Here is a 24,857-nt window from a genome sequence, read left to right as displayed (position 1 = left end):
GACAATCTATTTTGTTTCCATGCTGTCATTGGTCACATGACTCTTGGGTCACTCCTAGCATTACCCATTCTGACAAGCCCCATTTAGAGCCCAGGCCTGCTCAGAGCCAGGGTTATTCTCCATGGTGCCTGTCATACCGTGGGCAGTAGGTATTCATAAACCCATGTATGTGCCTGAAAAAATAGGTTAGCTAATATAAAAAATGGTACTTAGGATCTTTACCTAGTGTGATATTTTTACATAACTTGGTTGGCAGTAAGAGAGGTTGACAGGAAGGGAGGAGAGACAGTACTCTATTCTGCTGGAACCTGACCTAGTGCTGCACTTCCCCAGGTCCTCCCAGCCAACCCAGGCCACACAGTTGCAAACTGGGTTGTAAGTTTACTGCCATCTGGTGTTGGCCTTGGGTAACTGTAGTTCAGCATTTCACCTGTTAGCAATGGAGTCAGTCTCCTCTGCAGGAGGGTCCGCTTTCCTCCCTGACTTAAGCAAGTGTTCATTAAGGCCTGATCTGATTTAAATGTAGAAAACCTTTATTTCCCTACTTAAGAGTATTCTTTCCTTGGCTTCCCAATATGTATATTCTTTTGTTTTCTTTCTTTCCTTTTTTTTGGTGGTTCCACAAATATGGAAGAATTAAGTTGTGAACTAAAGGAGAAAGTTAGGAGAGTTTTAATTGGAAATAATGATAAGATTAGATCTGAATTTCCCAGAAGGAGTCTCGAATGGGTGGCAGCATGGTCCCTCCATCCAGAGCTAATCATAGATAGGTAAGTTGGCCACTTAGCTGTAGATTAGAAATTTCATGTCTTTGGCTGGTAGTTCAGTAGTATAGTGTTTGCCTAGTGTGCTCAAGGCTGTGGGTTTGGGCCCTCACACCACAGAAAGAAAGAAGGGAAGTCCATGCTTTTGGTTTATCTCTCAGCCTTCTTATGTCTGAAATTTAATATTATTTATATCGTAGTATTTGTTAAATATTTGTTAAACATCAGTTAAATTTCATTTGATGCTGTGTGTTCCTTTAATAAAGGTGCCATGGCATGTTGGTTTTACTGTCTTTGTTAGCTTTTCTCATTGCTGAAAAATACCCACACGTGCACCTTAAAGGGGGAGAGGTTTAGTTTGGCGCATGATTTCAGAGCTTTCATTCTGTGCTTGACTGGTTCCAAGACAGATGTAGCACTGTGGAAGAGTTTGGTGGAACAAGCGGTTCCCTTCATTGTACTCAGGAAGCAGAGCACTGTGTGCCTGAGGGACCCCCACAGAGGCACTGGTGACCACCCCCAGTGGGCCCGCCTTCAACAGCACAGCTGCCAGGAATCCCCAGATCCAGCCGCCTGCCCAGTATCTTCATCCAGCCAGGTTATTTAGGGATGGGCAACAGTCTGTGTACTTCAAGGTACAAACTCAAAGCATGAATTTAACGGATATAGATCAAGATTTCTCAATTTGGCATTATTAACATTCTGGACTTTATAGGTTGTTGGTGTGTGTGTTTGTATGAACGTTTTCTGGACATTTAGGATTTTGTCAGCATTCTTGGCCCCTCACTCCCAGTGCTGCTCCCCTACCCATGACTAACCCACATCCTCTAGATCTTGTCAAATTGTGCCCTGGGCTGGGAGGAGACCAAAAACACAGGAATATAACACTTGTGTATCTCTGGTTTGTAATGCTTAGGGACCAGATGCTTTTCAGATTTCAGGTGTTTGGATTTTATAATATTTGCATACTTTATAGCTTGAGCATCTCATCTGAAATGCTCCAAAATTTAAAAGATTCTGAGCATGATGTCAGTACTCAAAAAATTTGTGATTTTGAAACTTTTTAGATTAGGAACACTTAATCTCTACTTTCCAGCTGAAGGGTCTTGAAGTGTTTCATTTGGGAAGTCTTTGGTATTGTTAGTCTTTGAGAATCTGGTAGCTTTGTTACATTGTTACGGTTTATCAGTAATGGAAAGAGCAATAGAAGCTAAGTTCTTCTGTTTTTCACATTTTAGAATTTGTGCTTGCTTAAAATAAAGAACCTTTATACTTGAACCACTGAAAAAGTGGTGCATTTTAGATCATTTCATTGATCTAGATTCATTTTGTTCCCCCACTTCAGAAGTTATAAAACCAAGGTTGCTTGCTAGCTAGCTGTCTGTCTGTCTGTCTGTCTGTCTATCTATCTATCTATCTATCTATTTATTTATTTATTGGTACTGGGGATCGAACTCAGGTCCTTGTGCTTGCAGGGCAGGCGGTGGAACCACTGAGCTAAATCCCGGCCAAATCAAGGTTGCAATTTATTTATTTATTTATTTATTTAAATTTTAAATTGAATTTATTGGTACATTCTAGGTAGACAGTACAGTTACATTCATTACTGGGATCTTGTACCTTTACATGCCAGGTCTTGGTTTTCATTTTTTCCCTTTGTCCCCCCCCTCCCTTCACCCACTCCTCCCCTCCCCTCCTTCAAACACTTTAATTCCATTTTTACATTTTCTCATATTTTTTCCCTTTTCCCTTATTCCCCTTTCCCTATCCTTCTCACTGTCCCTACACCTTTGGTCCTTCTCTTCCTATTTCACATTGCTAATTGTCCCATTAAGATCTTGAGTACTATTTTAGTTTTTCACACCAGAGAAACTATTCCAGGGTTGCAATTTAAAGAATATCTTGTAATTAGGCCTTTTTTCACGTGCTTGTATACGTGGGTTGTAATCAGTTTATTTCCTTTTTTCTTCGCAGGGAGATGAGAGATGGCTTTAGAAGAAAAAATTTCTACTCTTCCCATTATATGAGAGACCGGTCTCCTCATAAAAGAGATGCTCCTTTTTTTCGAGAATCATCTGTAGGCCGAAAGGACTCTCCACACAGCAGATCTGGCTCCAGTGTCAGTAGTCGAAGCTACTCTCCAGACCGAAGCAAAACGTACTCTTTCCATCAGTCTCAACATAGAAGTATGTATTTGAAGAGTTTTCCTTTTTCTTTCATAGCCTCCACTGATGGGAGTGTATTGAGTCAGACTGCCTAATAGGTGTTGTCATAGGTACTCTTTTCTATAAGACTTTAATTTGAAAATTTGAAACCACATTGTGGTTAATTTATTGAAGGTGGAGCCTGCATGATATTTCACCTTCACATTTGTCAGTGTGTAAAGGATCTTTAATACAAAAATGCCGTGCTAGAATGAAATCACGTTCCACCAAGATGCTGTTAAAGGGAGAGATTGGATCTCACTCTGGAGACAGGAGAATATGCCATGCAGGACGCACCCTTTGTTTAGATTTCTACACGTGCAGAAGTGCATTCTAAGCAGAAAGGCTTGTAAGCCAAGGTGCAGAAATCAGAAAGTCCAGGGCTTTTTCCCTTCCCTTTAAACTTCCTTCCCATTTACCGTGTAAGAGTTTTAACCCGACAGCCTTTGCCTCGTGCATGATGAGGGTGGAGTCCACTTGTTGTCCTCACTGACTTCCCTTGTAGCTGTTGCCGACTCTAGTGCTCAGCACATCTTGATAGGTTATGAAACACGTGTCTGAGTGATCATGCTGGAGGTAAGGCTTTCATTGGAAAGATTGCAAACAAACATAGCAACATACATATACCTGAAAATGTGCTTCAGGTACTTCTGGGAAAGTGAAGTTGTACTGTCTGTGCACTTTAGTGTTAACAAGTCCTTTTTCCTTTGCTCTTATTCACACCCCTGCCCCCAACCCCCTGGAAAAAAAACCCTTCAAGAACATATACTGTAGGGCTGGTGATTTAGCTCAGTGGTGCTGCCACCTGCCTCACAAGTTAAAGGACCCGAGTTTGATCCCTGGTACCAAAAAAAAAAAAAAAAAAGATAAACTAAAGTCTAGTGAATGTTCTTATGCATGGACATAGCCAAAACTAACCAGATAGATTTTAAGAATTTTTCCCCAAATATGTATGGCTTAAGTGAAAGTCCATTAATAATTAAGAGGGAGAAAGTACCTTTCAAAACTGGTGAAATAAAATACAAAGAAAATTATAAAATGGAAACTTAAGATTTTCTTTTTTAATGGCTTATAGTGAACCTGCTAATGGTAGTTATTGGTGAATTAGCCTTAGTTTTCCATTTTCCTCTAGAACTTTCTGGGGGTGAATCATCATCTTTTATCTTCTTTTGGTTGTTGCATGATGAAAGGTGTAAAATCTTGAGATGAAGTATGATCTGTAGTGTTGAGTTCCTCTTCCCATTTTCAGTATACTGTCCCCATCCTTTGAGGTCTGATGTTGCTACTATCTAGTGTGATAGAGGATAGCAAACCCGATTGGGGTAAACTGAATGAAATAGACCAGATGACTTTGCTGTTGCGTGTATATTTAGTTTTTTAGTCTTTTAATTTTTAAAGTCAAGTTCGTTCCTTCCTTCCTTCCTTCCTTCCTTCCTTTCTTTCTTTCTTTCTTTCTTTCTTTCACTTTCTTTTCTTTTCTTTTCTTTTCTTTCTTTTCTTTCTTTCTTTTGTGGTACTGGGAATTGAACTCCGGACCTTTGGCTTGCAAAGCAGGCAGCAGAACCACTGAGCTAAATCCCCGGTCCCATCAAAGTCTAGTTCTTTGATGGAGATTTTAATAATTTGTTTTGGAGATTTAAAAAATTTGTTTTGGTAAAGCTCTCTTTCAGGTTATTTAGGTTGAGTTCTTAACTACTTAAGTTGTACTAAAGGAATATTTTCTGTATTACTTTCATGTTTATAAAATGCTTCATATATTCATGATATCAGTTCTCACTAAAATCTGAATGTCACAAATATCAATGGCCTCTTGCTTCAAAGAAGAACAGAGAAATTGTCCTTCAGTTATCAGTAGCTTAAGCTGGATTAATTCACAGTGTGTTAAGTTTAGTTTTCTAGTGTAATTAAAAATTTTGGAAACCTTTAACGTGGTGTTCTGTTGGTTTGTATCTGCAGTGCTGGGGATCAAGCTTAGGGTCTTGTCCACTTGAGGCAAGTTCCCTGCCAGTGAACTACATCCTCAAACCTTAAAAACTTTTTATAAATATAAATAACAGGTTAAAGTAACAGTTTTCCTATTCCTTAGGCCCTAGTTTTTCTAATTCTTTTACTTTTAATTTTAAAATTTTTGTTCATACTTTTCAGAATAATTTTACTTTGTCATAACTGCTCCTTTGGCCTCAGTAACTCTTGGAAGTTTGACTGTAGCAGCTATTAAAAGTAATCCTTTGTAGTTCTTTTCCAAGACAGCCTCTTGCTACATATAGTCCAGAATGTCCTTGAACTCATAGTCCTTCTGACTCAGCCTCCTGAGTACTGGGATTAAAGGCATTTGTCACTCCTCCCTGCCCTATTCATAATTCCTAGGTACTTCAAACATCCCTTTTGTCCTTCCACTACCTTTCCACCTCAAGTGCCTGTTTTCTTTCCATTTTGTGCTTACACACATACACACCCTTTTTTTGCTTTTTTAGACAGATCCTGTGAAACTTCGCGTCACGTCATACTCTTTCTAAGTCAAACTTCTCTTTTCTTCTTGTACTTCTAAGAATTTTATGGGGCATGGTGGATTGAACTCAGGACTTTGTGGTTGCAAGGCAGGCAGCAGCACTGAGCTAAATCTCCAGCCCCATCTAAGAATTTTTTAACTGTTACGATTTCCTGGGTGACCTGGACATGGCTGTGAATGCAACATTTAGGCCTTGGTTGTCCATTTTCACATGCTAAAATAGGTTGTGTTAGTTAATCTTGTTTTTTTATAGTTTTATCATTGAACTTTTATTTACGATAATAGAATGCATAAGAGTGACAACAGAGTGAAGTGTGGTACACCCATTCTTAAGTCCTTATGAGAAGCTTGCTATGTTTGAATCCAGTCTGTCCACTTGGTATATCTCCTTGGTGTAAAAATATCTTTTCCTACAACTACTACTTAATATTATGTATTAGTATTAGGTTCATAAAGATATTTCTTCCTTTTTTACTGTAACTCCTTGTGTTTTTTTTTTTTTTTTTTTTGATATCGGGAATGGAACTCTGGTCCTTGTGCTTCTGAGGCAGGTGGCGGAACCACTGAGCTAAATCCCTGGCCCTTTCTCTATGTCTTTTAATAGTAGTGTTACATTCATTTTTCCAGATATAAATACATTTGGTTCCTTTTAGTATTTCTTTTATTAGATGGTTTCCACAGTTTGTACTTTACTGATTTTCCTTGTGTTCATTTAAATTTCTTTTTGTACCGGGAATTGAACTCAGGTCCTTTCCCTTGCAAAGCAGGAAGAGACTCTTGTGTTCATTATTTTGGGGGGGGTACCGGGATTGAACTCAGGTCCTTGTGCTTGCAAGGCAGGCGGCAGAAACACTGAACTAAATCCTCAGCCCCTTGTGTTCATTTAAATTGGGACACCTGAAATGAGCTTTTGTTTTGAGAGCTATATTTCATTACTGTCACTTACTGAGATTGTAGGCAACTAAAACTTACATAGTTCTAATAAACAAAATGCCCCCTAGCCTGTATATTGTTCAGGCACAGTTGTTTATAGTTACTACATTTATACAAATATGTATAAATATAGATATATGAATGCTAAATTTCCTCTTATTAATTGTACTTATTCTCTAGAGATGCTAAAATCTCAAGTAGTATTCATCAAGAGCAGTTCACTTTATCTGCAAACTAAGTATGCTTGATGTATTTTGCATTGATTTTTAATAATTTGATGTGGCATAAGGCCAAATAAGAGATCTACTAATCTCTCCTAGATCAGCACCAGTTGCTTGTGCTCCCCCCCATTATCTTATCTTTATTTCCACTTTCAGATCTCATGGAACACCTTGTCAACAGCTTTCTTGATAATGTTAAGTTGAAAATCATTTCCTCTGTTAAAGCAGTGATATAAAGTTTGCATTGCATTACCTTATAAATCCATTTTGCTTATAGAGATGATTCTATTAATATTTGTGAACTACATCTTTATTTACCTAGAACATCTGCTAGAAAGTAAAGTGAAATTTACCAATGATGCTGTTTATTAATGTAGATATCTAATATATTTGTTGAATTTTTAAAATGACATTTCTATGGGAGATTTGCAAATTTATTGCTTCTCTTGGCTTCTTTTTCATCAGCTGTGACTTTGAGCCTCTCTTCTTTTCTCTTTCTTTTCTTTCTTTCTCTCTTTGGTTTTTTGAGATAAGATCTCACTATGTAGTTGAGACTGACCTGGAGCTCACTATGTAGCATAGGCTGGTCTTGAACTCACAGCAGTTCTCCTCCTCAGCCTCCCGAGTGCTGGGATTACAGGCATGCACCACCATGCCCGGCTCTTATTTCTTGATAGTAGCAAGTATTATTCATCTGCATTGATTATTTTTAAAAACAAATTGTTTTGTTTTGTTTTTGGTACTGCGGATTGAACTCAGGACCTTGCCCTTGCAAGGCAGGTGCAGTGCCACTGAGCTAAATCCCTGACCCACAAATAAATATTTTAAGATAACATAGTGTATAAGAATTAAAAGTATTTTGAGAGTATATCTGGGAAAATCAGAATTCATAGTTAAAACCTCGTTGTAATAGAAAATGTTCATGTCTTATGAGCTCTTGGCTGTGAATAAATTTTAAAGCCCACTTGCATGTTTGAATTTTAGCTGAAACCCTAATAAAGTTTTAATGTTTAATTGTGCTATAGAGGATACTTTTCTGTGGAGATATAAAGTGATCATGAAAAAAACTTTATCATTAGATCTTATACAGTAGGAAATAAGGAAGAGAGGATAAATGCATTCTCTTGATAGCTAAATACCATAATGTTTTTTAGATTAAAAGTTACTGTATTTATATACAATCTCTGATTATTTATTATTTTAAAATAGGGTCTCCCTATGTGGCCTAGGCTAACCTTGTACTTGTGATCTTTCTTTCTCAGCCTCCTTAGTGCTGGGATTACAGGTGCATTGCCACATCAAGGTTGTGTACAATCTCTGAATAAACAAAAATATATTGACCATTTACATTTTATCAAGCAAGTCAAATCTCTCTGTCCTATTTATGATTTAGTAAGACATTCATGCAAATAAGTGATTAAGTTGGCAGAGGCATTTTAGGTGCTATCCGAAGAATGAGGAAACCTTGGTGGGAGAATATTTGTGAAGAAGGATTAATTGGCATGAGCTGTGCTGTTTGGAGACCCTGGAATGTAACTTAATATTTTCCTGGAAGTCTTGGGCTATCAATCTCTAGGGTATTGAATTAGATTCTCTGGTGTTGTTCGAGAATGTGTTTAGTCATAAGAGAGCTTCAGATATGAGTTTCCTGGCTGATCTGACAGCTGAGTATAGTGAACAACAGCCCAGTGGGATCATAAACTTCAATATCAGTAAAGCATTAAAGATACAAAGTTTAGGAAAGAAAAACTTTATTGAAAAGGGATGAATAGGAGAAGATAGCTTCTCTGAACTGGAGCAGGGGAAACTGGAAAGGTGGTAATAGGTAAACCCTTTGTTCCTGGCTGCTTTTATATAGGGCATCACCCCTCTCCCCAACTGGCCATAACTGGATTAGCTTCTGGGCACCTCTGTGTCATCTCTTCCTGTGATCTGTGGGTAGTTTGTTTTCTTTCTGTTTGTTTACTGATCTACTTTTCAAGGCCTTGTATTTGTGATAGGCGGCTAATTGACAAGGGGTATGTTATTCATGGTTAGCCTAGAGTTAGTTAAGGGACCTTGTTGTGTCTGTTGTAGCCTGCAATTATACGATTAATATAGTGACTCTAGGGTGGATAACATAATGACCGTAGAGGGACCGGGGATTTAGCTTAGTTGTTCCACTGCCTGCCTCGCAAGCGCAAGCGCAAGGGCAAGCGCAAGAGCCTGAGTTTGATCCCAGGTACCAAAAAACAACACATAGTGATCTGAGGGGGAGGGGGAGGGGGAGAGAGAAAGAGAAAGAGAGGGAGAGGGAGAGAGCCTCCTTGTTTGGGGACTTACTGTGTTCTTTTAGTAGCCAACATTCATTCATGATGTATACAGATGATGAAACTTTCTGTACATGTTTTAAGAGTCAGACTTTGTAGTTTTGGCCAGTAGGTTAAGAGAGAGCACTACTTACTGGTGTAGTTGCTGTTCCTACTCAATACGCCTTTACTTCAACTCATAGTAGCCCTGACTCCTGAGAGATACTCAGCTTGAGGGTAGCAGAGGTGGTGCAAGGCTTTCTCTACTCTGTACCTGTATCTTTTCTGTCACTTTTGGTTGTCTTTGACAGAGAACACTCTTCTTATGTTCAAAGTAGTCACATGCTCCCCATCAGCTGAGCTACATCCTAAGCTCTCTTTAAATTTTATTTTGAGACAAGGTCTCATGAATTTGCCCAACTTGGGCTTAAACTTGCCATCTTTCTGCTTTAGTCTCCTGAGTAGCTGGGATTACAGATGTTCAGCACCCCACTGCTATTTTATATTTTCTTGGAGTAGTAAGTCTCTAAGAAATAATGTTCTTCCTAACCAAAAGCTCCAAATTCCAATGTCTTTATGATCTAGAAAAACAAATCATTTTGTCAGTTATTTGTATAATTCAGAGCATTTTTTCATATTTTAATTGCTTCAAAATGTCAGATGTGAAAGGAGAAATCTATGCTATAAAATTCATTTCTTTGAATTCTAAGTATTTGTTTGTCCTTATATACCACACAGTGTTCTGAGAGTCATGTAGTTTCCAAGACATAATCTCTAACAACACTCTACTGATTTCTTGTTCTATCCTGTAGTATCCTTTGTTCTTTTATGAATTACCAATAATTAATAGCACTTGATAGGGTTGAATGATACTGATTAGATTTATCCTTGCTTTAAGCAGGAAAAAATATTTTGAATAAAGTAGATTTGGAAAGATTATATTAGATTTATATTTAGCTACTATATTCAGAGTCACCAGATACTTCAAAGTCTTACAATACTTTCTGAATTTTTGGACTACTATGCTACTGCTCTAGCTTTTGATTTCACCTCAGTGGTAAAAAATTGCACTGATATGTGGAACTAGTTCTTTTACTTACAACGTGGCTAAGTCCTTATAAGCCCCCTCATAGGTTGCAAATATTGTTGTTAAGAAATGCATTTAATACACCTGACCTACTTGAACTCCATAGCTTAACAACACAGTACACTGTACTGTATCCTTGTGATGGTTGTGGAAGGCTGAGGCCTGTGGTTTGCTGTCACTGCTCAGCATTGAGAATATCATATATTAGTAAATCATTAGCCTCATAAAAGATCAAAGTTCACATTTTGAAGTATGGAGTGTTAACTTTTTCTTGTTGCTCAAAAATACCCAACACCAAAGGTTAAAGGAGGAAAGGTTTATTTTGGCTCACATCTTTTAGAGTTTTTGGTTGATAGTTGGTGGCTCCAAGATGGGGTGGCATGACAGAGGGGAATGACAGAGGAGAAACCACTCATAGTGGGTGGAAGGCAGCAAATCGGTGATGTAACAACCAACAAGTGATGACAGCATACCTCTTTCTGTCCCTTATAGTCTATGCAGACTACATGCCTTTAGGATGGGTAGCACTCACACCCAGGAAGAGCTTTCCCATTATCCACACCAGAACTATGCTAAACCAATGGACAGATTTAATTACCACATATCCTTAATCCCAGCATCACACACCCTAGATCTGGCTGCCTCTGAAGAGACCCAGCTATGACTGTATGAGGCTTTGGGTGGACATCTAGACACAGGCCATAACATGGTTTCCTCTGAATGTGTATGATCATTCTTCTATCATAAAGTTGGAAAATTATAAGTTAATTAAAGACAAACAATTTTTCTTATATATCCTTTTTTTTAAATTCTTCCTCATTTTCTTTTTCTTTTTTGGTACTAAGGGTTGAACTCGGGCCCTTGCACTTGTGAGGCAGGTGGTAGAACCACTGAGCCAAATCCCTGGCCCTTCCTCATATATTCTTTAGTTCACCGATAGGTATAGATTCTGGTTTCTTTTGTGCTATTTTAAGAATCTTTAATTCCTAGTTTCATTCCTTCATCCTAATTTAGCACTCATTTTCTTTACCTAGTGATGGGAAAAGTAGGAATGTTGGAGCCTTTTTACCTTAGTCTCAAATTGAAAGTTAATGTTTATTAACTGAGGTCATTTATGAGATGAAGTTGAGATAATGCTGAAATAGCTGAAGAGTAGTGTCCTAACAGAATGTTGAATGGCAAGTGAAAAATGTGAGGGACATTTATGTTCATGGTGTTGGATGGAGCCATGTAAAAACCGTAGAGCAAAAAGTATTGAGGTTAGGAATGTTCATTTTAGGGAGCAATAACCTAAAGAAGAGAGAAAAAGATAAAGGGGTGACTAACACAAAAATAGAAAGGCAGTATGGCCTGAAATGTGCTGCATACATGCCCCTGGGTCTATGGCATTATTAGAGGGTGGTGAGGCCTTTACCAGGTAGGGCTTGGTTGGAGAAGTTGGGTCATTGGTACGCCCTCAAAGGAGAGATTAGGGCTCCAGCCCCTTCCTGCTCTCTCTGCTGCCATGTGCTACATTGTCCCCTTCTCCTCTTTCCATGATGTACCCTGTCACTACAGGCTCAAAGCTATGGGGCCAAGTAACTCAGACTGGAACCTCCAAAACTGTAAGCCAACATAATCCTTTGCTCCTTATAAGTTATTATCTCAGGCATTTTGTTGCAGTGATGGGAAGCTAACACAAGCATAAAAGTAAAATGCGAACATATTTAGAAAATCTTGTTTATACATCATTTTAGCTATCACAGATAACAAGAGTGAGACTGTCAGTGTCCATCTTAGTGGATCAGTGAAAACTGGGTTAAGTTTAAGTGCAGTGGGGTGGTTTAATAAAAAGCAAACCTGGGCCGGGGATTTAGGTCAGTGTTTCCAGTGCCTGCCTTGCAAGTGCAAGGTCCCGAGTTTGATCCTTGGTACCATAAATAAATAAGCAAACCCAAAATTTAGTGGATTGAAACTACGAATAAATAATTGTTCCAGATCCTTTATTCTGCTGGATGGTTTTACTTGTCCGTTAGGAAATTAATCTACCCACTTAGGGCAACATGGATGAGAATCTATGTGTTAATAGCTTGAATATCTCTGAAATTTGAAATCAAAATTAATAGACACATAACTGATGGTGTGTTAGTAAACTGGTGTATTGCGTTTGCTGTTGTCAGTGGAGTGAATACTTTTTTGTCGGGGTTTCTTCCACCAACTCGGAGTGCTAACACAAAGTTTGGAAGAGATAGCTGCATGCAGTCCATTCTTACATCTAATATGAAATGATGAAATAGCCAGAGTACATCTGTGAAATATAACTGCACTTATCTTTTGGCTTGGTTCGAAAAAGAATTTGAGGTAGCTTAATGAAGTCAACACTTAATAAAACAGGATTAAATAAATAGATGCAGAATTTTCTGTAAAGGGGGTGCCTTTTACAGAATAGGTATAGGAAAATAAATGTGAGAATAAAGTTAATGCATGAAGTAAACACCTTTCATAATGTTCTGAACAGTTGCTATAGGTGAACTAAGAGTTTGGCCAAAGCAAACAGAAAAGGAGCAGCACTGCATAATGTATGTAACCTAAAAATAAATCCACTACTCAAGAGGAACAAAAACTTGCCCGGTGTGAAAGAAAAAAACATTGCATCCATAACAAAATTATTGCAAAAGTAGGATGGCAGTATATGAAAACTATCTCTAGGGAAATTGCTTACCAATGCCAAAAGAGTTCATGAAATTTTTTTTTTTAAGGAAAAAAAAATAAGCTGCAATTTAGGATCTGTAATAAAAGACTTGAATGAAATGTTTTGAAATTTGTTCTCGTTAGAAAAATATTAGGACACCCTGACCAGCATATTTTGGCTTCCCTTCCTTTGATATTGGGGATTGAACTGAGGGCCTTTGTACTGAGCTACATAGCAGCCTGGTTTTTTGTTTGTTTGTTTGTTTTGTTTTGTTTATTTGTTTTGTTTTGAGATAGCCTGTTGTCAGTGTCTAGTGCGTTGGAGGCCATGGGTAAGGGTCACACAATTACCAGGACACAGGGGATGCAGCGATGAATAAAATAATTATATCTGCATGCTTTATTTTTAAGAGAGCTAGTCTTTTTATAGAGACTTAGAAGCAGGATATATTAATCATAACATCATGACATCACCTTAGTACAAACTTCTCACAGACTTCTTACAGACTTCAGGCTGTTGAGATAATGTCTGTCTCCCACTATTCTAAGAGCCAATATTAGGGTTATTGAAAGTACAAAATAAAATTTTTACATATAAAAACATTAGGAGACAAATAGTCACAAGGCCATTTCCTTATCGCAAGATATATTCTGGCAAAACATTAAGATGCAGCAGAGAAAGTTTGCTTTCTCTTCACTTGGCCCACCAAGTGTCCAAGCACCTGAAGTCACCTTATAGATCAAGGGCAGGAAGGCATAGTTTGTTGACTATATCTCCACAGCCTGTCACTAAATTCCCTAAGCAAGACTCAAGCTTGGGATCCTCCAGAATGTTGGGTTCATAGATGTGCAGCCCCAAGCCCAGTGTCATAGGCAGTTTGTTGAGAGCAAGTTAAAATGCATATTTGAAAACTTTCCCAGTATTCTTTTTGATTTCTAGTGAGATTCATCTCCCTTTCTCTCCCTCTTTCTCTTTCTCCCTCTCTGCTCCTCTTAATTTTTTCAGACCAGTTTTTGCTACATTGCCCAGGCTGGTCTTGAACTTGCAATCCTTCTGCTTTTGCCTTCTGAGTAAGTTGGGATTGTAGGCATGTGCCACTACACCCTGCCATGTTTCAGGCTTGACTTGCCTGGATATGGATATGAATATGAATGTCTCCTTTACCAGTCTTTTGAATGTGAACTTTATGGATGGTGATAAATAAAATGTGGTCCTTGTCTTATGCTCTTTTCTCCTATGCTTCCAAGTTAGCCTGACTTTTGTAGGGAGTTTACAAATTTTTCTTCAACCCTCTGGTGTTTCAGTAATTGTAGCTGAAATAGACAGTAGCCAGATAAACAGGAAAAAAGATAAATCAAAATTTATTAAATGTGTCTGCATGGGAATTTCACAGAATATCAGACTGAAAAAAGGGCCAGATAATTGAATTTTATATTGCATTAGAATAGAATCAGGGCCTTTTGGTGTGGAGGTATCAGTCATCTGTGGGAGGGTGAAGAAGATATTCATGGCAAATAAATGATTTTCTTGTTATATAGGTAAAGTCTCCAGTAATCTGAGCTGGTCTCAGAAGAGTAGCTGACAACCCATAACAGTCTCTGTCTTGTTGAGGTGCTGAATCCCTGGTTGCTTTTCTTGTGATATGATCCTTCTTAGATCCATTTTAAAGCACATTAAGGATACCTCAGAGAAAGCTCTTTTTGCATCTGCCTTAAATTTCTCTTTATAAAAACACAGTTTTTCAGAACTATTCTTCTGTTTGTTGGTCTGAATAGTCATCTCAGTATGCCAAAGGAGTGTACTTTAGGGATAGTATTTGGTCTTCTGCACCTTAAGCAGAAATTTCTCCTGTTCTTTCGTGATGCATCTTCAGTGGTGTTTGCTCAGGTACCCCAGCTTTGTGGCAGAATGCCACCCTGAGACGCTGGAGATGAACAGAATGAGTTGCTCAGTCAGAGACTGCAAGAACACTGAGAGACCAGAAGGACTGCTCCAAAGGAAGGAAAGCAGTCCCAGAATGAGGCCAGCTTTTATTCAGAATACCAGAAAATGAGAGTAAAAGAACAAATTAAGAAAATGATGATTGAAGGGACATTGAGTACAGGCATGTGACAAACTAGAGACATTCTGGTGCTCATCTCAGCACCCATCTGAATGAAATGAAGGAAAACTGAAGTCTGGTTCTGTCTGCTTAACTAAACTGATCAAATTAACTACATTTCCATCTTGTACTTTTTAGTGCGTAGGTTCTTTCTGAGCAGCTTGAGGTCTTAGGAACAGCTGCCCAGTTAGCAGTGTGCCCACAGAGCTGAAGGGTGCATGGTAGCAACAACTTTAAGGTCACTAACAAATGCTTAGAAATCCCTCTTTTCATCTTTCTGGGTTCTCACCTCACTTGTGCTGGGCACAGAGGTCCTGTTGTTAATTCCTCCCTGCCCGACTTTCCCTAGAGCCTGTGCGTGCTGGTGCCTGCTGCAAGCGGCAGAATGAAGGAAAGCCAGAAAGAGGTGAGTTTTGAGCTAGATTCTGATTTGGGATTTTTGAGGGGCTGGGAGGCTTGAATTGGTAGAGGTCATAGAAATGAGAAAAGTGTGTAGTACTCCATTAGTCTATTGCCATGAGAATTGGGTAGCAGTATAGCAGTAGAGGTAGTAAGATTTGGGGGGATGTATGGTTTTGTTATCTGGGCTAATCATTCATGGCCGGATCATGTAGCTCTGCAGGAGGCTGAGAGCTGCAGAAAACATAGGCCCTTGGCAAATTGCATCAAGGAATCTTTGCTTCCCTCTCTAAGCTGTTTCTGCTGCCATCTTTATCATCTTTTTCTTTGTCATTTGCTTCTTGCCTAGGCCTCCCATTTGTACAGATATAAATGAAAGTATGTGGATGTGTAATAAACTGCTTGCCTTGCCCTTTGGTGCTCTTCGCTTTTGCATACTGAGATTGATTGATACCTGCTTAAATAAGCTTTTGAGCATGTGAAATCTGGGGGAAATGCATGGCATAGCTGTTGAACTGATGTCCTGTTTGTAAACACTAAGCAAGAGATTTACAGCTACTGTACTTGTGACAGAATTCCTCTCGTGTCTAGCAGCTGATGTGTGCTAAGATTGAACCCGCACTTATGTCCGTAGTTGGCACAGTCTGCTGTGCTTAATGGTGCAGCGCTTCATCTTCTTTCAGTGACTTTTTAGTCTTTAAATAGGTTGAGGAGGTAGGTCATTGTATTTGAAGGGTAGTAAAATAGGATTCATCTTTTTACCTCATTTTGAATATCTGCTCTTTTCTCTAAGGTCATAGCTATTTTGAAATTGAATAAATTGTTATTGTTTGTTTAGGAACTTACGGTGTAGTGCAGTGTTAAATTTGCTGTGTGCAGTGGAGATACACTAAGGAATGACTAAATTGTTTTTGGCCATTGGGGTTTCTGTCACATTTCTTTTGCTTTTCAAGGTCTTCAGGAATTTTAATCTGCTTGATTTAGAAGCCTCATATGGTATCAGGTTGGTGTAGCATAAGATTCTAGGTTATAGGGCCAGGGATTTAGCTCAGTGGTTCCACCGCCAGCCTCATAAGCATGAGGACCCAGGTTTGATCCCTGGTTCCAAAAAAAAATCAAAGATTCTAGGTTATTTCTTTTACTCAGCCTCAAGCAGAGCTTAAATGAGGTTAGATGAGGCTGGATGATTCATGATTCATTCACCCACATAACAGGGTGTTTAGCAGCATCCCTGGCCGCTGTCAGTGAGTGGTTCTCTTATTTGTAACCATTGTAGTTGTCGTCACACATTGCACAGTGTTTGTGGGTAGAAGGAACAAAGCTCCCTGCTTGAGAAGCACTGGTCTAGAGAGAGCCTTTGGGTCCCTAGGACCTAAGACGTGTTACTTACCACTGCCCTAGGTGGTTAGCAGCCTTTGAGTGTCTAGGCGCTGCTTAGCTATTCTGGCTGTGACAAGGAAGAACTAACCAAAGCTGGCTTTGCCTCACTTTCAAGGAAGTTTGTCTCTACCTTTGCTCTTATGTCCTGGCTTTAACTTACTATCTGGTCTTGACCAGCCTCTGAATGGCTTTAAACTTAGTACCACTTTCTGCTCACTCTCTGTTTTTTGTTTTTGTTTTTTTTATTTTTTCCCAATGGTCAAGAGCAGATAATTGTATGTGAAACTTTAATGAAGTGTTTTTCTATCAGTATTCTATTTAAATAAACCTATTTCTTAAATATTGTATATATACAATTCCTGAGCATGGTGCTGTATTCCTGTAATCCCAGCCCTTAAGATGTGGAGGCAGGAGGACCACCTCGAGTGAAGGCCATCCTGAACTACACAGAGAGACCCTGTCTCAAACAAAAACAACAAAAAAAGTATACATTCAGCAGTATTCAAGTAATCTTTCAAAATGACTATCTCAGTGATTTCTTTTAAACAATTTAATAAATATTTGGGGATTCATGATTCTGACTTCCAGCTTTTGATGTCAGCCTCTAAGAGATGTAGTTTTAGGTATTAATTAATTTAAAAATGTAATACAAAGTTTCAGTAATAAAATGAGTATATGAATCCATTCATGATTTCAGTTACCGAGTCACTTAATTGAAAATAAATGAGCTAGGAAATTACATCTTCTGTTTTCTTACATAGGTAAAGAGAGACAAGTCCAGTCTTTGAAAACATCAAGAGACACTTCACCGTCAAGTTCTTCAGCAGGTCCTTCATCAAAGGTTTGTTACTTTTGTAAAATCATTTTAAAGAACGGCAAAGTAAGATGGACTCTGTCAGTCCAATGCTTTCACTATTTATTCCACATTGATGGTCTAACTGCTGCATTTAACAACTTGAATTTTAAGTAACCCCAACTTCAGAATAGCTACCAAAGCAAATGTGCAGTTTTCTCATAGAAGCATTTTGTATAAGTCACTCTATAAAAGTATTAGCACTGCAGCTCATCTTACTCATCTTGACCATAGCCAGTAAATACTTAGATGGGAGCATGTTTTAGATTTTGCATTTGTTAGTTGTGGGCATTTGCAAGACACCTAAAATTTGACTATCTGCTTCTGGATAATATGTGATTTTCTCTTATTCATACAGAAATGGTAGGTATAAGTTTCCATTCTACACTAAATTAATGTTTCAGAAGTTAATTGATTTTTCTCAAATGGATAGCTACTCTTCTCGTTTTCATTCCTGCTTCTCAGTATCTCAAAACATGTTCAAAAGATGGACCTCGTGTTTCTAATCCTCAGTTTTAAATTTGAGGAATTGGTGTTTTCATGAGTTCTGCTTAGTTACACCTTTTTCACCCAGCACTGATATCACCTGAATATTCAGGATATTCAGGGGCAGCTAGTTCTCTGCTTCAGAAGGGGAAAAACTTTCTTTGTGACAATTTAGTATCATCGGAACATACTTAGATATCATTGGAACATACTTAGATATCTAAGGGATCTAGAATGCCAGGTTGTTTTTGTTTTTGTTTTGAGATTGCGTCTATGTGTAATCCAAGCTCGCCGGGAACTCTTTTTTTTTAAACTAGGGAAGGAGTCCAGGAGTGAGTGCTCCACCACCGAGTTCATTCCTGTCCCTTTCTGTTTGTTGAGATAAAGTGTTGCTAAGTTGCCAAGGCTGGCCTTAAGTTTACAGTCTTCTTGCCTCAGCTTCCCAGGTAGCTGAGATTACAGGCATGTACCATCACACCTGGCCTTTTTTAACATTCATTATGGGCAGGGGCTGGGAATGAACTACGTAGGCCCCCTCAGTGGCTGTGGAATAAAGGAAGTTTGCAATTTTCTGTTTTCCTTCCAAAGGTTTGACAATTTTAGTACGTGACATCAAGGAGAAGACTAGGTGGCTGAAGTTTATATAGCACCTCCAAGTACACAGAAGAGTAGGGCTTGGGACTCGTGAAGGGGTGCGGTAGCCTCCCAAGCCAGGGGAGGTTCAGGAGGGCAACTCGGGTGGAAACCTTCCTGATTATGCACACAGCCAGCTGTGGCCTCTCTGCCTGAACCAGTTCTCAGGCCCCCAGCCTCTTCCCCTGTGAAGATCCTGTCCTAGGCAGGTGTGGAGATCTCGGAGGGAAGCTGCTGTCTATACTCTGCTTACTCTCTCATGTAGATACGTGTATACATTTCTGTTCTGTAGGAGGATGGCTTTTCAGAGCCATTCGTCTGTCTGCAGTTCCTCTGAATAACCAAGTCAGAATATGGCAAGAAGCGTGTTTGGGGTGAGGTATTTTGCCCTCCCACACCTCTGTGTAGATCTTCGCTGTGACTGTACTGGTGACCAATGTGAGGACGTTCAAGTGCCCTTTCCATCAGTATTCACTGATGACTTTGGCCAGGGAACGAGCGTTTCAGTCTCTGGGGTTATACTTTGAGGTAATAGATGTACCGTCATCATCTCCATGAGCTTCTGTTCAATTAAAATTCTTTTCTTGTTTGTGTAGAGAAGCACTTTATTAGTGAAATGCACCAGAGGATGGAGATTTTTACTGGACTGTCTTCCAGAGGACGGGGGTATACTTGGAGTCAGTGATACGATTTGAGAAGCAAGATAGGCGAAAATTAGGTGTGGTAGGAACAGGTGAGGAAGATTATTCTAGAGAAACAATGGAATTAGTGATTTAATATAAGGGTCTTAAGAAAAGAGTTTTCCTAATTCATACTTTAGTATTTTAATCTATAGCTTAAGCCTTTAAATGACATTAGGGAAATTATATGTGATCTAAAAATAAATTTTATTTTCTTTGAGTTTATATTTCCCCCATGAACTGATTAATTTTCTTCATGTTTTTTTACTATAATAGATTAATATGATGGAATATAGAAAAAAGTGTCACACATAACCTTAGATATTTTCAAATCTGTTGCCTCTCTGAATTCTCAAAACTACTTTCTAAAGTGAACATTATGAATCCTGATTTGTAAATGAGAATGCCAAGACTGAAAGTATTTTTTATAAAGCCATCTTTCCAGCAAATAGGTAAATTTTACTTGAACTAAGTAAGGTTCATCCTTAACTTCAAACTGCATATTTTGTATTATATTAGGTTAGAGAAAAGAAATGGGTAGGGTGAAATAATGAAACTTAAATTTAAAAATTCTCTGAAAGCAGTAGGATTTATATAATTTATAAAAATAGCATATCTAGAATTTTCTATTGTGTTAGAATGACCCCTAATGAAATTTTGGCGTTATTTATTTCACTGACCATAATTAAAGACAGCAAGTCGAAAGTCATGCATCTTTTGTGTTCTGTGTATATAAAGTTAGTTTTTTGAGCTGTCAGTCTCTGCTTTGTGCCATAGATGAATCCCTGAAGTTTTGTGTAAATGAAATTGGGTCATGTCTAGTATACGTGTCCCAAGGGAATTGCTGCTTAGCTTAAACAAATGTTCTTCTGAGTGTTTTTGAAGAAGAGGAGAAAAAGAGTGCCAATTCATGTCATCAATTTGAAGGACTTTTATGATTTGACATATAAGTAAGGTGTGCTTCTTGATGAATCTGAAGTGTAAACACCCTTGGTAAATGTGACAAACGTGCTCTGATCTTTATTAGGTGTTAGATAAACCCAGCAGGCTAACTGAAAAGGAATTTGCTGAGGCTGCGAGCAAGTGGGCTGCTGAAAAGCTGGAGAAGTCAGATGAGAGCAGCTCGCCTGGGATTTCTGAGTTCCAGGTACGGTATCATTTCTCCATTATATTTGACACCTGCAGGTTTTGTGTGGATATTAACTTACAGGTGGAACACATTTGCCTTTTTTTAGTACCTCAGAATACATTTAAAGGAAAACATGCTTGTGAATTATTAAAATTTACTATACAGAGTCATAGTCTTTGTTTTGATTTTGGTACCAGGGACTTTGTGCTTGTGAGGCAGGTGCCAGGCTACTGAGCTAAATCTGTGACCCCCAGAGTAGTAGTTTTGATTTGGGGGTTCATAGAAAATTGCTTATGAAATGTTTGTATTAAAATATTTGAAAATAATTTGAAAAACCTCTGTATAATGGGTAATATATCTAGTCAAAGAAATTTCAAGAACTAAAGTTTTACGTGCAGGCTTTCATGCTAAAAGAATTAGTGTTGACATGATAGGCAGTGGTAATAAATCTCTGTATCTTCATAAATAACTATATTTGAAGGAAAATTTTTGCTTTTTGATGTATTTTGGGTAACTTCTATGGAAAGTTTTTTTTCTTTTTCTTAAAAGGGAGTATTAGCATTCTTTTTAACAGTGATATAAGGTTACAACTGGGTGTTGTGGTCCACAACTGTAATCCCAGCACTTGGGAGGCTGAGGCAGGAGGATAGCCACAAAATTTAAGGCCAGCTTGACCTACATAGTGAAAACCTATTTCAAAAAAAAAGCTCATCCTTATATAAAAAAGGTCCTTTCCAAAATAACTAATTACACTGCTCATAAGAAGTATAAACCCTGTCAAAACTTACCCAAATGGAGCCCCTCTTTTCAAAAATGCTGATCTGTCATGTAGATAGCAATTTTTCTTAAATACTTCAAGGTTTCTTTGTTCTTGTACTCTAAAATAGGGTTTTTACATGTTCTTGAGTAAATGTATTGTATGCATGAGAAACTTTTTTTAGCCCTTTCCTAGCATTGTTTAAAAACATTAACAGTATAGTAATATAATTAATGCAGTAATTTTAAATAAAATAGTTTTGCTCTTAAATTAGAATAAAAAGCAAGAGAGTAGTGTTTTCGAATAGTGCTTTATTGTTTTTTGTTTTTCTATGATAGTACTGGGGATTTAACCCAGTGTTTTTGTACTGGGGATTGAACTCAGGTCCTTGCACTTGCAAGGCAGGCAGTGGAACCACTGAGCTAAATCCCTTTAACCCAGGGTTTTGAATGTGCTAGGTGAGTGCTTTACAATGGAGTTATATTCCCAGCCCTAGAATAGTGGTTTTTAAAATATTAAATATAATATCTGTACTTCAACATTGCCATTTTGGACCAAAACTGATTTCTTACTTGTGTAATGATTTATTAATAAAAGACTTTGACAATATATACTTAGGTTTTTTGTATATAAGCAAGATTTTACTTCTGAATATTAATGGTATATTCCTCATCTCCATCTTCATATCAATATTTTCTAATGATTTCTTACAATATTTTACTGTGTACTTTGTCAAATTTTAAGTTTTTTGATTTCTTGGATAGATTTTAACTCTGAATAGTCAAACACATTGGGATCTAGAAAGACTTCTTAAACTTCTTTGCTTTTTCTCTAAAATTTGACCAGAATTTGCTAGATTTAGGACTAATGTAAACTAACCCTGTAAATCTGGAAGTAGTGTCGTAGGTCAGGCATGGTCTTTTGTCGGCCTGAAGAGGAGAAATACATGTGAATAGAGGACCTGGATTACTGTAGCATGTTTATTACTTGGTGTACATCATTAATGTTGGACAGCAGCATTAAGTTCATTCTCCTGTCTACAGTGTTTCCTAGTCAGGTTGATGCTTTTTCATACAGGAAATAGAGCAGTAGAGCAGTTTTTTAAGGCTTTGTAATCTGAGTCTCAACATCTTATTACTATTTTCCCCAGACAGTAGTAATGTAAGTTCACGGGCTGTTGAATAGTTTTTCCAATGATCCATACTTGTGACAAAATAGAATTTTGACCCTGCTCTTGTAAATTCATACCTGATATAATAGAGTAACCTAGAATGAAGAAAAGCCCTTCGCTTGATATTAAAAATTGGGCAAAGTTTTGTTTCTTGTATATGTCTGTTTAAATCTGGGCTTTCTTTTTTTTTTCTGTTTAGTACCAGGGATTGAAGTCAGGACATTGTGCTTGTGAGGCAGACGGTGGCACCACTGAGCTAAATCCCCAGCCCTGTGTGTATGTTTAAATCTAATTGTGCTGGTCTGGTACTCCTTCTGCTCTTTAAGTAATAGTCCAGGTACTTTGGAAATATTGTGTAGACTCATTTTTATGAGTTGAAAGAAACTAAATTTCTTGAGTTTCTTGCTTATCTTCTCTTCTGCCATCATATAATTTTTACCAGTTTCTGTGGGAGACCCTGGAAGTTTTAATGCCCAGGGAAAGTGAAGATAAATTCAGTAATGTGCTTAAATACTCAGGCTTATTGCAGTTCATACCTCTGTTCAGTTTTATTCTTTGATCTTTTGGATTGTAATAGAACATTTCTGAAAGGTTTTGACAGACTAGTAATTCTGTAGGATCTTAAGTCTGAGGGAAAAAAAAAGATATTAGCTAGTATATTTGAGAAATGCTGTATTTAAAAGAGGTAGATTGATGTATTTAAATGAGATTGATTGGTTTTTCTATGTCAGCACTATATAGCAATTTTAATCTATTAATATGCTCATCTGTGTCCATAAAAGGATAATTAATAATGGTGTTTGCATAATTTACCAAACTTTTAACTATAGATTGTTTTTGTTTTGTTTTTTTGGTATTGGGGATTGAACTGGGGTCCTTGCACTTGCGGGGCAGGCCACCAAACCACTGAGCTAAATCCCCAGCCCTATAGATTGTTTTTAAACAGCATGTGTTGTCTAGTGTTTCAGCACACACATTTTCAGCGAAAAATAGTGTATTGGCTTTAAATTTACTATATATTCTGCACCTGCTTGGGTCAGACACCGCATTAGAGGTTATACTGTGGACTTTTCAGTCATTTTTGTGGAAATATAATTTACCATCCTCAAATAGCTGTTAGAGATTGGCTTTATGCTTTCTAAATGAAAGCCAAATTATTTGAAGGTTATTACAACAGGTCTGTTACACTTTTTGTCAGTTTTCTTTTCTCTTTGCTTTTTGTGGGTACCAGGGTCAAACTTGGAATCTTGGGCTTGTGAGGCAGGCAGTGGAACCTCTAAGCTAAATCCCCAGCCCGTTTACCAGGTTATAGCTTATATCAAATTTTTTTTTTTTTTTTTTTTTGTTAACGGGGATTGAACTCAGGACTTTGTGCTTGTGGGGCAGGCACAGTGCCACTGAGCTAAACCCCCAGCCCATTCTCTTTGCTTTTTGATTTACCAAAACTTGGTGGCTCTGATGTGCTCCCCAATATACATCTTTTGTTTGCAGGACTGCGTTGGTCCCTTTCGTGCTGCTTTATTAGAATACTGGAAACTAAACAGTTTACAAAGACTTTAAACTTATTTCTTGTGGTTCTCGTTGTTAGAATATATTGATGGTAGGATTTACTTCTGAAATGATGCTCACGCTTTTGATTTAAATTGCTTAAATTTTGTACCTTAGACTTGTTAAGGTAGTTTTTTAGTAGCTAATATATGTATATATCAGAAATGCAAATGGCGTTTGTGGGGAACCTGTAGGAGGAGTGAATGATTAAAGTCATGAAGGGGCCTGCGGGGCAAAAGCACGCCTGCCTTGGAATGTCTGATTAAGAAAGGGCCTGCAGGGCAAAAAGCCCACAGGCACTGGAATGCAAGGTTAAAGATTAGATTAGGGAAGCATAATAGGTTTGACCTGTGTCCTTCCCTCTGCCCAATAAATTGCTTAGATTACCCTAAAAAATGTGTAGCAGACCTCCTTGTTCTTTGACAACCAAGCTACTTTTCTTCCCTGTATTTCCCTGCAATAAAAGCTGGAGCATTCTCTGTTCAGCACTTCTCCTTTGAGACTTCCTCACACTGGGTGCTCTCAGGACAGTCCCCGTGGACCTCTCAGTGTTCAGACCAAATGTCGTCTCCACGTAATGTTTTCATCCTCCGAGCTGCCACAGTTGCACACTGTGAGAAGTGAAGCTCTGTGTGGGAAACCCCGAAGGCAGCTGGCTGCTGCAGATCATCGTGGAGGACCAGTCTTCCACAGCCTGGAAAAAGAACAAGGTCCAACTTCTCATTCTTTGAGGGGAAATAGGCAGTGGAGGAGTAGCGTGACACTTGCACAGCAGGGTGGAAGGTTAGGGTTATCAGCTCAGAGGTCTTCTTACTGTCCAGCTGCTAAGTGCGCTGGGGCATTGTACTTTGTGGACCTCTCAGTGTTCAGACCAAATGTCGTCTCCACGTAATGTTTTCATCCTCCGAGCTGCCACAGTTGCACACTGTGAGAAGTGAAGCTCTGTGTGGGAAACCCCGAAGGCAGCTGGCTGCTGCAGATCATCGTGGAGGACCGGTCTTCCAAAGCCTGGAAAAAGAACAAGGTCCAACTTCTCATTCTTT

General features: G+C 38.4%; 1 protein-coding gene across 7 annotated transcripts in view; it reads left to right on the top strand.

Annotated features, from left to right (window-relative positions):
- Positions 1–24,857, top strand: part of LOC104873989 (periphilin-1) — a 282,429-nt gene that overhangs the window by 221,972 nt on the left and 35,600 nt on the right. For 5 of the 7 annotated variants that reach the window (XM_010640942.2, XM_010640939.2, XM_010640937.2 and 2 more), the window contains 4 exons: positions 2,739–2,950; positions 15,128–15,184; positions 17,319–17,398; positions 20,237–20,356. In XM_010640942.2, the coding sequence (XP_010639244.1) occupies positions 2,739–2,950; positions 15,128–15,184; positions 17,319–17,398; positions 20,237–20,356 (469 nt within the window). The remainder of the gene's footprint in view (positions 1–2,738; positions 2,951–15,127; positions 15,185–17,318; positions 17,399–20,236; positions 20,357–24,857) is intronic. The other 2 variants (XM_010640940.3, XM_010640938.3) reach the window with 1 other exon arrangement.

The sequence above is a fragment of the Fukomys damarensis genome, unplaced genomic scaffold (assembly GCF_012274545.1).
Source record: "Fukomys damarensis isolate Sample0158 unplaced genomic scaffold, DMR_v1.0_HiC HiC_scaffold_15, whole genome shotgun sequence".
NCBI lineage: Eukaryota > Metazoa > Chordata > Mammalia > Rodentia > Bathyergidae > Fukomys > Fukomys damarensis.
This window is presented reverse-complemented; position numbering and strand designations above follow the sequence as displayed.